The sequence below is a fragment of the Uloborus diversus genome, chromosome 4 (assembly GCF_026930045.1).
Source record: "Uloborus diversus isolate 005 chromosome 4, Udiv.v.3.1, whole genome shotgun sequence".
NCBI classification, from domain to species: Eukaryota; Metazoa; Arthropoda; class Arachnida; order Araneae; family Uloboridae; genus Uloborus; species Uloborus diversus.
Window position 1 is genome coordinate 21,556,680 of NC_072734.1, and position 14,067 is coordinate 21,570,746.

Below are 14,067 nucleotides of genomic sequence, written 5' to 3' on the forward strand. Positions count from 1 at the left end.
CAAAAGACCTTTTAATTTTTCTATTACGGGTTAGGCCGTGCGGGTACCACTAGTAAAAAAATAAAACACTGGATTTGGACCCCTTTGATCAGTTCAAATTTCGCTCACCAGGTACTAGAGGAACTTTTCGTACAAACATTAGTTTTGCTAAATAAGAGATATATTTTTATGTTTTTAAAAAAATGGATACACGTATATGTGTTAGAGATAAAATTTTAATATTTTTTTGAAGTCTCAAGACACTTTTTCTACAATCATATTATTAAACTATTGGTACCTCTTAATGTTATTTAAGGAAATAGTTATTAAGTAAGAAATAAAAAAATGAGTCAATTTAAAGTAACATACATTAAAATAATATCCATTTTTCAAAATAACTGAAAAATTTACAAGATGCAAAAGGATTGAAACTTACAACATGGCACGCAACTTTAGGCAAAAAAGAGAAATAAGGCTATTTTTCCCGCTCTTTTGCTTATTTGCTCTTTTTTGGCTTTCAGTGCCAAAAAGGGAATGCCACTATTATTAATTTTCTATTTGAGAATGTGTTAAGTTAATTCGCATTTTTAGTGCAGTTTGGCACAAAAATTGCGAATTTGGCCGTTTGCTAGAAAAGGAAAATTATTGCAGATTTTCCAACCCTACACAATAAAAAATTGCATCATGATTATGAAACTACAATTTTTCAAAGCAAAGCTTGGAAAGCAGAGATTTGAGGTAAGGACAGATGTTGATTCGGGGAAGGGAGTGGGGAGGGGCTTTTGAAAGATACTTTAAAGCAGCTTATATTTCGAAAAATTCACCCCAGTCCACAAAACCAAAAACTGGATCCGCCCTTGGATCAGGACCCTTCGATTTCAAGCAGAATAATGCAACCAATAAATTTTATACTTCTTCAAAGTACCACTTTTTGCAGCCCAGGTAGTTGCATGATTTGAAAACTAGGTCCAACCCCATTTTTCAATTTGCAAAAGTTTTAAATTTTGAACTTTGGGTGAGAAACAGACTTGAAATTTAAATACTGTACATTTAATCATTTCATTGGCTTAATCAATGTTAAAAGATCATGCAAACAGTTTTAAATACTTTAAAAACTTTATTTTGTGTAGCAAATATCAAACACACAGGCAAAATTTCAGGCAAGACACTTTAGCTAAAAACGTTTATTATAATTATATATTTACATTTCTTTAAAAAATCAGATTAAATTAGGTGATAAAAATATAAATATAGGTCATAAATAATAATGTTTCATAATTTTTGGTTAAAAATTAAATAGTAGAAAAGTCAATTAACAATATTCAAAACATGTACATTTAATATTAACAATTGCAAGTTTTAATCTCACAGTCACTATGTATGAATAAAATTTTGTTCGTATGCAAGCATTTTATTTATGGAAAAATTGTCATAGAGTAATGCAATTGACAAAGTAAATGATTGAAGTAATTTGTTTTGTTTATTTATAAGATTCCGAATAGTAAGTTGTTTCCGACATTTTAAAATAAGTATCAGCTTCAAATATTCAAAATGTTATGAATAATAAGCTATTAAATTAATTTTACAGTCTACAAAGAAGTAAAAAAAAATTAAACTTCTAATAAAAGTGTTTTTTTTTTCTTTTAAAACTGCTTTAAATTAAAGAAAAAAAAGACTTTAGGTGACTTATGAAATTTTAAAAATATGTGGAAAGAAAATTATTCCAAAAACGATTTCTTGCCATCATTAAATTTCATGTTTAAATTCCTTAGAAAATTTCAAATATGGAAGTTTTCACACTTGAGAAATAAGATGCCTTATTAAATAAAATATAATAAAATTATTTATTCAAATAATTTATATTATCTTTTGAGGAGAAATAATTAACATTTATAATTATTAAATAAAAGTTTTCAGTTGCAAATATGGCTGATAAAATTTAACAACTAATCTGACACTAATCAAAACATGTCCTGCTCGATTTTTTTTTTTTTTTTTGTAAGTAGATTTAGCAGAAATTCTTCGAGTGTACACAAGAACGATTTTACAATATATTACTGGTATTTAATATTTAAAGAGGATTTATTAATCATTTCATTTCCAACATAAATTTGGTTCTTAATGAAAGATTGAAAGTCATTAAAAAAATACAAAGTAATTAAAACTCAATTTCAAAATTAATAAGTAAAATATTGTAAACAAAAAACACAGAAAACGTGGATACATTTTCTCAATTTGTATGAATTTTAAGCAGGCAAAACAGGAAGGAAAAAAATCTTACAGCACTAGAAAAAATAAGTAGAAAAAAGATTAATAACATAAAAATTTGATACTTATGAAGTATCATCTACAATATTAGTATCACATAATAACAGATCTAAAAAGCTCATAAAGCGAACTTTACTTCAATAAAGAAGATTATTGGAAAGAATGATTTTTAGACACAAATAACAAGGTATAAATCTAAATTGAACTTCATTATTTGGTAAGAAAATAATGATCACTAAAACAAAAGTTTTCTAGCATTGATTACTAAAGAAGCAACTTTCACCATTTGTTTTCATACATTTATGGCACTAATATTTATTATTTACATTAAAATTTTAGTCATTTTGCTATTTTGCTGTTTTTCACATGCAAATAGTTCCATTAGTGACCATTGTATTACAAGCTTAACAAAAAGTCTGGAAATTAAACTCTAAAAATATTTGAAATTACATGTTATTAATAGGTAACTGTTTTTTTTCTTTCTTCGAAAAACAAATAGAGCAAGCATTCATAACTTGTGTAAGTTAAGGCACTTCAGAAAATGATTAAATTTGGCACAATTAATGCCAAATCGTGAAATAATGGCACAAAATTTACATGAAATGCAAATTTCAGAGGTACACATTTGCATAAATATTATAAACCCACTTGCTTAACAAATTTGATTTTCTTGTGACAGATATTAACACCATGAAGGCACTTGTATTGACCTGCCATATTACTGAAAGTCCAGCTTTCTATACATTAGCCTACATCTTACAATAAAATATTAACACAAAACAAAAATTCGCTGTTATTGCAAACAGAGCTAGATACAAACATATTTAAGGAAAAATGTGCAGTGCAATCAGATTTCAAAAAATATTTTTTCAAGCTTTTAAAGAATGATAAAGTTAATTCGTCGTATAAAGCACACATTTATAGCAATAAAAACTATTTCTCTGTTTCAAAAATATATGCGAGCAGTAAACACTGTACAAAACTAGACTAGATAAATCTAATAATAAAATTAAAAATAGATTAACTCTTTTTGTTAGACATTTAACATTCCATGAAATAGTAATACTGCAAAAGACACAAACTAAGACTGTATTCTTTCAGTTTTGCACTATGATTGTACATGAATGATGATCTTACAGGGCCCCCTCCTCCTTCTGTTGAATAAAAAATAAGAACAATATTCTTTAAGTAATTAAAAATTTTTATCTTCTATGCCAGTCAATCAATATCAACCCAAGATATAATAAAAACACTGGAACTTTTGTTAAAGAAAATGTTGTGTTCCTTGAACAAATGGAAAAAGACAGATTTTTATCAATCACGAAATTAAATTTCCACATCAGTGCATAAGATATAGAAGAAGTATGATTTATAATAAAATATGGAAATAAAAGTAAGGAAAAAGTTTTACACCCACAGAAAAGGATCAAGAATTTAAGCATGAAAAATTTTATTGCTTAAAGGTTTTATTTCATTTAACTAGATTCATGAGCAATTCTTCTAGTAAAAAATTTATCCAGCATATATTAAACACATTACAATTCAAAATATGATCACATTTTAAGCACCCAATGTTTTTATGAGATTGTCTAATTGTATTTAGCAACAATTATTCAATGAACAGGTTTTCTATCTATCTACATTTATAAATAATATACAGTTGGCTTTCTGTTTAACAACGCTCTATTTAACGACTTTCTCTATTTAAAGACGGCTTTTCACGGTCTCAGATGGTCCACCATAGTGTTAAAAGCATTCTATTTAAGGACGCTTTCTACTTAAAGACGATTTTTTGTGGTACCTTGAAAGTCGTTAAACAGAGAGCCAACTGTATCTCTGTCTGTGACACATGAATACATAAAATTATACATTTCAAATTTTATATCACAGCCGAAAACTATATTTGCTTTAATTTCTCAGAAATATATTGTATGTAATGTATGTCAAAGGAAAAACTTCTAAAATATAAATTTTGAAATGCTTAAAAGTTATCAATAATATAATTTAAAAAATTAATTCAAATGAGTTAAACAGCAAAGAAAGAAAAAATAGGCAGGGTGGGAAAATGAAACAATATATTTTGCATTAAACATCAAAACTCAAAGAACTGACTTGGGGGAGGGGAGAATTTTAAGTTCAAAAATGTAACAGAATATTGTTAAAAATAGCTGTCAGAAAGTACATCTGAAGAATGCACGAAATTTTAGGAAAAAAATTTGAAGGCAGAAAAAGGTAAAATTTCTGATACAAACATATTTACATTTGTAGTATGAAAAGTGATGATAAAGATATAAATGTCAATATAAGGTACTTTTTACAGAAAATATCACAATCACAGGTAGTGCAGGCACATACACTTGAAAACGCTAGAGGGAAATTTCTTCTTCATACAATAGTTCCAGATCCAATTTTTACGTCATCATCTAAGGATTTCTGAAAACGTATTGTTAAATAATAATTAATGTATGATTAACTTTCAAAGTAAATTTAACTTAAGGTCAGAAACTAGGGCAAAAAAGTTAATTATAAAAATTGCAATTATAGTTTAAAGGGAAGTTTGCATGAAACTTTCCCAAATGCATCATTTAAACACACTTTGCTGAAATTATATAGCTGAAAAATATTTTCAGTTCAACCAAAGAGTTATTTTTTGTACAAAACATTAACAGTTATGAAACAATAATGTAACTAATATTATATCACAATATCTGGCAAGTCAAAAGATTAATGGGTTCATTTCTATTATTCTATTACTGTTTTGCTAAGATGGCATTCCAAGAATTTCCCAAAGTTCTCACAGGGCACTTATTGTTTTTAAATAAGCACATATTGATTTAAAAAAAGATGAATACTTTTGAAAATATTTCCCCCCTCCAAAATACAAATACAGTCAACTCTCAAATAGTTGAAATCCCAAGGGAGCAGCTAAAACCTTCAAGTTAATGGTAATTTGAGTTATGGGAAGTGAATCCCCATGGTCTTCTTAAGAGTTTGGGACCCAATCAAAACTTTGAGTTAAAGACTCAACTGTATAAGCATTCTTTAAATATTTATTTCAAGTAGTAACAGTAAAATGTGTACGTTAAGATATACAAACAAAGAGATAAGATATCAAAATGAAATGTTGTCTTTCAAACAAAGTCCAAACTTCATACTAAATAACAAAACCATTGTGGGTTTTTCGTTTAAAACATTGCTAAACTAAACCAAACTATAAGGGTACCCTTGTGAAACATTTAGTTAAAAAATAAAAATCATTAATGATTAAAAATATTTTGATTCATTCGGGACAGATTCTGTGCAGCCCTAACGGTTCAAAAACTTTGTTAAAAAATTTGGATTTATGACAAGTGTTATACTTTTACTTGCACCTTTCTCAAACTTATGCACTTTATATCAAACATACCTGTTTTATTTTACAGCGTATCTCATCCATAACAGACTCATATATAGGCTCATCTTCATCTTGTTCAGGCCTCGTCAAAGGAACTGTGGAATACGGGGAGCCATACTTCATAGCATTTCCCCCGCATACAGTTATTGGTATGTCTCTCTGACGAGGAACTGTGGACATATAACTGAAATTTTTTGAGGCTGGTAAATCTAAAGGGGGAAAAAAGAATATGTTATTTAAAATGAAAATCATAATGTAGATGTGTTTAACAAAGAACTTTCAAAATAGTTCTCGAAAACTAGAAGTTTATTAGCATTTTTTACAATTGAAAACAGCAAATTTTTGCAATGAATTTGTGCCATGTATATAAACAGATTAAAAAATAATACATATTTCTAGCCTCAAATTATTTGTGTGAACCTGCGAAATGAAAAACTAGATTATGTGAGCCATAACTGCTTACACACATAGACCAAACATGGGTAAAGTTTTTTTTTTTTTTTTCTTTTTAATGATGCCTAAAATCATAGGCCTAAAAATTGAAGACAAGTAAGGAAGATCCTTTAATGTGAATCAAAAAAATTTGAGATACAAAGAAATGAGTACAGGGTTCATACTCTATTTGGATGAAAAAATTCCAGGACTTTTTCATGACTTCATAAAAATGCTCATGACCTTGTTACATGAAGAGAATATAGTACTATTTAATATCGAATATGCCAATTTTTGTAAATGAGCATTAGCAAAACTTCTACGTGAATGCCACTACCTCATCAAAGCACTTACTTGTAAATGAAAAAATATTAGTGTATACCTAAAAAACTAAGCTATTCTTGTTTGTCTTCATCATATAAATTTAAGTAAAGTAAAAATACAGTGAATAGAATATAATGATGCTTAAATCTCCCATTTTTTTAACAAACAGGCAGCTGTCCTTCTCAGCAATCAGGAATGGGTAAATAAATTATTACAAAAGGGGGCAGGGGAAACTTGAACTCATCACTAAATTTTTAGCAAAAGAAAAACGATTTTCTATAAAAAACAGGATTGATTTTATGATGCACTGAGCTATAACGTATTTTCTAAATTTTTGACAAAGTGTAAGTAATTTTAACAAATCTCACTTTGACAAAAAAAAAAAAAAAGAGTGGAAAATTACTAAACAAGTTCCTTTGCACACATTTTACGTATTCAATATTAGTTCATTTTAGCATTTCCTAATACACTACATTATTACTTCCTTTTACAAAAAAGGAAGTAGTGTATTCGCAAAAACATTCACTCAAACTGAACTGCCTTTTTGAGTGGGCGTGGCAAAATCAAAAACTGCAAGTTTGCTACTACAGAATATAAAATAAAAGAAGTGTTGAAAAAATAATGGTAAATTCAAAATAAGTGATGTGTAAGCAGTAAAACCACATTGCGAAAAAAAAAAGACGAGCCATTGCTACAGAAGTGGATGCAATGAGACTTCAAATATCAGATTTGTTTTTGCGATCATTCAATTTTTCATTTTTAACAGCTTTTATGAGCAATACTGTCATCATCTACATCACTCAAGATTTCTAAGTGCTTTTTCAGCTCTTATTTTTTTTTTGCCCAGGACTTCCATTACTTCTAATAAATTTCCATGACTTTGAAATGAAATTTTCAATTTTCCATGACTTTTCCAGGCCTAAAATTTGTTTTATTTTTTTTTTTCATGACTTTCCAGGATTTCCATGACCCATCAAACTCTGTAAGTAGAAAGAATTTATTAAAATAAAAATTTTGGAGACTATTCATAATTTTGAAGGTAGAAACTCTCTAACATCACCAAGAATTGAATGTAGCTGTGACAATGGTGCTGCAATTGCACAACAATGGATTTGTCATTAATGTGCTAACCAACTATATCTCTTTTGAAACCTGTGTTCTCTTTTGAAAAATATGTTCAACAGTTTAACATATTTTTACAATTTCATGCACAACTAAGGACATAACCACTTCTTGTCCTGCATTTTCAGGGCTACGGAGTCTGAGTTGCGGAATGCGAGTCGGACTGACACCAGTCCGACTCGGGGTAAAGGAGTCAGAGTAGGGAGTCATCAACTTAAAATTCCAAGAGTTGGAGTCTGTCTTGTTCTTTCAAAGTCCACAACTTGACAATACTTAAAGAGTCTGAGTCATGGACAGATAAAAGGAAAGGACGATCACTCCTCCCTTGAAAGGCTCTACCAGCAAATTTTCGACTTTGAAGTTCCAAAAGTATTTTTTAGACAATCTGCGAAGAATTTAAGGGAGCTTTCAACCAGAAATGTTTCAGAATATTTGAAATTTGAGGTCTCAAAAACACAATTTTAAACCATTTTTGGTAATGTTAAAGGAAGGAATGAGGTTCAAGCTCTTTTCCCTGCTAATTTTTCGAAACTCCATTTCCAGAAATGCAACTTTAAATGATATTCAATTATATAAGAGGGATAGGGTTCAGAAACAAAATTTTTTTCCAAAATTGAAGTTCTAAAAACGCAATTTTGCCCCTCCCTTGAAGAATTCTTACATCTGCCCACGGTCTGAGCCTTACTGATTTTGGGTTAAAGGAGTCAGTGTTGGAGTGGAATGTTCTAAAATTTCCGGAGTCGGAGTTGATGATCTTCCCTCTGTTTATTTTCAACAGGCCATGTGCTAGCAGTGCATTTGCAGATTCCAACACAGACTAGGACTTGATACAAACATAATTCAATAGTGTCTAGTCTATAACTGTGTCACAGTACGTACGTAATAAAGCTCAAAACTGGCGGTCGCCAGTCGCCAAATGCGACCAATTTTCAAATTTTGGCGCCCATTATTTTCACTTCAGTCACCAATATGGCTACCATTCGCCAATGCAACCTTCCCTGACCTGTCTTGACATATGACCTTTCCCCAAATTCTTTTGTCCACTAAAAGTTCGGCTATCGGATCGCCGGGGATGAAGGAGGGAAGGGGGGGGGGAGAGTATTGTCCAATTGTGGCTTATTGTGCTATGTGTTCTTGTTCTGAATAGAAAACAAAAATCGCAATCACGACGGCAAATTCGTTACAAAACTTCTATTTTGAAAACTCGGCTTTCTTTACACGCGATCGTAAAAATAGACAAATTTCATACACCAATTTAGTAAATTATGCTTTTTTGATCTTAAATGCATTTTTCAACTTTATTTCTCCTTAACAAATGGCTATTTCTTCGTTTTGCGGTATTTTTAAACTACGCGTTTTAAAAATGGCGTCACGTTGCTATTGTTCATTTTTACCAGTAAAGACGAAAATATCCTTTCCAAAATGAAAATAATTGAAAAGAATTAATTTTGTACATTTGGTTTACATATGAATAAAAAAAAATGGCGCCTTTAAGTCAAAATGCACGGAGACAAGGTAAAAACGATATCGCTAAAAAAAAAAAAAAAAAAAATTTGCAAGATTTTTGATTTTTTGTTTTAATTATATTGTTTGTTTTTCCTTTTTTTTTTCTTTTTAAAATATAAAACCTACTGGAGGAGAGGACATATCCGTTTATTTATTTTATTTCTCCTTAAAAAAGTTGTTATTTTTAAGTTTCGCGGAAATTTTCAAAATGGCGCCGCGTTGTAGATTGTCCATTTTCACCAGTTAGAAGAGGAAAATGTGTGTTCCAAAATAAATAAAGAGAAGTACAATCCTATTTCTAAAACACATAAATAATTAAAAAAATGGCACCCTTGCGTCTAGAGAAGGTGGAAAGAATACGGCTGAAACCCATTTTTTCTTCTGCTGGATCTTTTATTTCAATTTTTGTTTTTTTTTCGTTTTGTTTTATATTGTTTACCTTTCTTTTATTTATTCATTTTTTGACACTCAAGCTTCGATTTTTATAAAATTCTGCATGCATTTGTAAAAACAAAAAAATATTTTTGTAGAATCGCAAATGGTTTAGGTTTTACATTCTGTTCAAGTTTTTGATATTTTGTTGTTTTCTTTATCAAGGAACTAACTCGTGTTTTGGTTGAAAGCTGAAAAAAATTAATAATAATAATAATCTTTTTTATTTATTTATTTTTTTATCGGGATGTGTTTTGCTTAAAGATAAATTAATGCAGATTATAATTTGCAAACGATGTGTTAAATAATATCTGGGCAGGGGTGCCCTTTCCCCCCAAGTTCAATTCCTCCCCTCCAAAATTTTTCCTCAACCCTCTTTTCCTTTTTTGTTTTTAGCACGTTTTTTATTTTTTTTAAATATTTTTTATTTACTTATTTATTTCTAATTATTATTTTATAAGAAACGTTCTTTGCTACGCCAATGACGTATACACAAATACTAAATAAATAAACGGAATAAAATAAATTAAAAAATTTAAATTAAAATAAAATTTGGCTATCATTTTTTGAGATTTGGCTACCATTTTGTGAGGATCTGGTAGCCATTGGCTACCAATTCAAAATTTGAGTTTTGAGGTATAGTACGTGAACATGTATATACATTTACATAAATGTTATACAATTATCAAGAATAAATGCACTGATATGGCGTAATTGATATGAAAATGTACCAAGAAAATATTTCCATACATATTTTCAGTTAAGATAACACATAAATAAATCTTTTCTTTTTATTCACATACTAATATTTGTGTATTCAGATTTTACCTCCATATGGATGAGAAACTGGTAATGGCCTCTTCGAATATACGTATACACAAGCAGTAACTATAACAATTACGATGATAACAGTTGCTACAGCTACAGGAACAACTATGTACAAAATTTGAGTTACATCATCTATGGCAGGCTGCACAGCTGGAGATTTTGGTGGAGCATGAACTAGAGAAAATGGAATAAAAGTTGGATTAACTATTTTTCACCATGTAATAATACTCTTACTTTCTTGTAGAATGAAAAAAAAAACTTTTAACAAACTAAGAAAAAAGTACTTAAACTTTAAACAACCTTTATGAGAACAATATAACAGAAATGTATCAGAATGTTAGGGGTCAATCTAGACAGAAATTAGGTCTGTTTACGGACCCTTCACAAAATTCCAATCCTTAAGAATGGACTCCTCACAAAATTCGGATCCCTAAAAATGGACCTTTCACATAAATCTAGAAAGAAAAAAAGGATTTGTCACATAACTCCCAGACTCTCAATTTAACCATTGAGTTTTATGCAGTGGAAAAAAGACATGGCAGTAATTTGAAATCGTTGGTTTTATTTGTAAATTTCAAAAAGTTAAAATCAAGTTTCAAGATATCAATTGCATACTACATGCTTTATGAATGGTTATCTCGCCATTTAACTTAAGACACAGTCCTTTTATAAAATAGAGATTATTTTGCTGCAGCAAAATGTGTGTGACGTCACAGACCAATCAGCAAGAAAATGTCATTGCCGATTTGTTTCCCACATTTGCATGAGCAAAACATCGGAAACTTAATTCAAATCACAGCATTAACAAAGCAGTCACTGAAAGTTGTTTTTCCCTCCGATCATCTAGCCACTCCGAGCGGAAAGAGTTGCATGCACGCTAATATCAGAGGAAGGATTACATTTGACTTGCGCCTCTTGATGATTGAAAAGATTCCGAGTGTGCAGTTGCCTTGTTGTATAGCATGTTTGTTTCATTTGACATTTTGAAACATTGGACTAGGAATGAAGCAAATCTTTACTTGGTTAAAATTTTATCTCTACTCTGAAATTCAAAATAATGATAATGTCACTTTTGTTGTTTTAAGACATTTTCACTGTTTACTCTACCTTTTGGAATAAGCATATTTCTTGACCATTTTATAATTTTCGAGCAGAAAGCGCACAACAAGCGATTGAAATCAGATACTGTTGCTCGAATAAATCTCTTTAAGTGTCCGTTCTTATTGATTGTTTAAAAGGAAAAGGTAAAGTACTGTCCCCTTTGTACTTTGAAATAAGGTTTTTGAAAAATTACATATGATTTGTTTAAAAACGGTTCTCAATTGGCTTTTTTTTTTCCCCCCCACAAAATTCGATATTTTTTTTTTTCTGTTTACAAAATTACAAAAAACGGACCCTGACAAAAATTCCTGGATTGACCAATGAATGTTCTGTGTTCATTTGTGTCATTGAGCTAAGATGTCAATAAGAGTGTCCGATTCAGAGCAGTTGAAAGACATGCTTGATGAAAATTATAACTGGCATCATTCAGAGGTTTTGAATAATTTTCATTGCATATTTTGCTACATATATTATTATTCAAGTCTATAGTCTCTCATTTCACTCTTCTCTTACTTCACTCAAAATACCACTTTTGATCTGCTGTGCTAAAACTACTGAAAAAAGATGATGCTTGCATAGTACAGAGTAATTTGAAAGTGAGCATACCATTTTGTCCACTTTATCAGTAAACTGAGTTTTTAGTTAAAAATTTGAAGTTTGAAAATAATAAATAATTATATAGATTCTCCCTATTCAAGTAATATTTTAATATAAAAATAAGCATACATAAATATGTATATAAACAATTGATTGTAAAATATTTTAAAGTGAAAATAAAAAAAGTAAGATCAGTTGAAGTTTATGTAAGTGTGTTAATAAATCAAATGAGTGTTAAAATAAATTATAACGCATGTAATAACATTTATAAAGGTTTATTACCCATAATAAGTGCATTTATACAATTATTAAAATAAAGGCTTTTTAAAGGTTGGAGTTCCAAAACAATAAAAATCATATTTAAAAAAAAAAAAGAAGAAAAACAAATTGATATTAATAAAAGAAACATTGGTATGAAGTGAAATTTGCTTTTGCAATACAAATACAAATGTGATGATCAGCTACAGGCTCTGACTAGGCTGTTCCCTAGTCAATTTATTATTCCCTAATGAAGATTAATAGCCCTTTTAAAGCCATCTACCTCTTGCCTATATTATAGCCTCTTCCGGTACACTGTTTTGAGTACCCACAATCCTACTAAATTAGTAATTTTTCTTAATTTGTATGACATTAACATATCCATAAAATATGCTGAGTACATAAATATTTTACTATGGGATGACATCAATAAAAATTTGAAAAATACAACAGTTATAAAATATTTTTAGTCTATAAATATTTGTTTTTTATGTGTGTTCCCAAGCATTTCATTTGACTTTCCCATTGAGTTTATTTTCTACTATTGTATACAATAGTCTAATCATGCCCAATAGCTTATTCACATGGTTAAATTTTATTACTTTTAAGTAAATTATGTTCTAAAATTAGCTGCACCAATGTGAAATTAAACTGTTTTTTAGATTTATGAAATTCTAAAGCTAATACTTTTATTTTAATTTAATGATTAATTCATTATAGAAAATGTATTAGAATAACATATTAATATTATTACACCATAACAATAAATTTATGTATGTATAATCAGTTTATTTTTCATTTCATGGACGAAATGAAAAATATTTTAAAGTGATTATATAAAGTGATTGATAAGTTTTTTCCAGTTTTGTCCAGTTTCTTCCGGTGTCCCGGACTTTTTACAAAAAAGTGGACAAATTAGCAACCATGTTGCTAAGGGAAAGGAAATTCATTAAAATACAGCTGCTTGCCCTTCACATCTTGGGTGATGAAGTGAGTCACAAGTGCTCTATTAGAAAAATGAAATAATTTTTTAAAATAATGGCAGAGTAAAAATAAAGACTTATAAGGACTTGAAGCATTAAAATAAGGACTTGTAAGCACTTGTAAGGTAAGTGTAAAAATATAAGACATGCCAATGAATTCAGAACAGGAGGTATGGGATAAAAGTTGAATTCTGAGGTGACTAATGAAATTTGATTAACATTATTTGTGCAAGACAAACCTTCCTGGAACATTTCAAGGCGTGAAAATTTGAGTTATTCTTTTCTCTCAGAACTGAGCAGTCAAAGAAGAAAAAGTGGAAAGAAAAAATATTTAGCTGTCCTTCTCAGCAATCGGGAATGGGTAAATAAATTATTACAAAAGGGGGCAGGGGAAACTTGAACTCATCACTAAATTTTTAGCAAAAGAAAAACGATCTTCTATAAAAAACAGGATTGATTTTATGATGCACTGAGCTATAACGTATTTTCTAAATTTTTGACAAAGTGTAAGTAATTTTAACAAATCTCACTTTGACAAAAAAAAAAAAAAGTGGAAAATTACTAAACAAGTTCCTTTGCACACATTTTATGTATTCAATATTAGTTCATTTTAGCATTTCCTAATACACTACATTGTTATTACTTCCTTTTACAAAAAAGGAAGTAGTGTATTCACAAAAACATTCACTCAAAAATCGACCTCAATTTCCATTTTGTGCACCCCCGAATGAATGTTGAGGTTTTTTTTAACTCGACCACACGTGGATAAGTGCCTAAGAACGTATAGGGATGCGAAATATCCATTTTGACAATTCCCGAGTTAATTACAACGAGTTCTCTCGT

At 29.5% G+C, this 14,067-nt stretch overlaps 1 protein-coding gene across 1 annotated transcript in view; it reads right to left on the bottom strand.

Moving 5' to 3' along the window:
• Nucleotides 1-1,115: 1,115 nt before the first annotated feature.
• The window catches only part of LOC129220410 (cell adhesion molecule Dscam2-like), a 60,150-nt gene continuing 47,198 nt past the window's right edge, over nt 1,116-14,067 (bottom strand). Inside the window, exons 13-15 of the mRNA XM_054854830.1 lie at nt 10,286-10,459; nt 5,654-5,850; nt 1,116-4,680 (exon numbers count right to left, since the gene is read on the bottom strand). Coding sequence (XP_054710805.1) covers nt 4,633-4,680; nt 5,654-5,850; nt 10,286-10,459 — 419 coding nt within the window. The 3' untranslated portion in view covers nt 1,116-4,632. The remainder of the gene's footprint in view (nt 4,681-5,653; nt 5,851-10,285; nt 10,460-14,067) is intronic.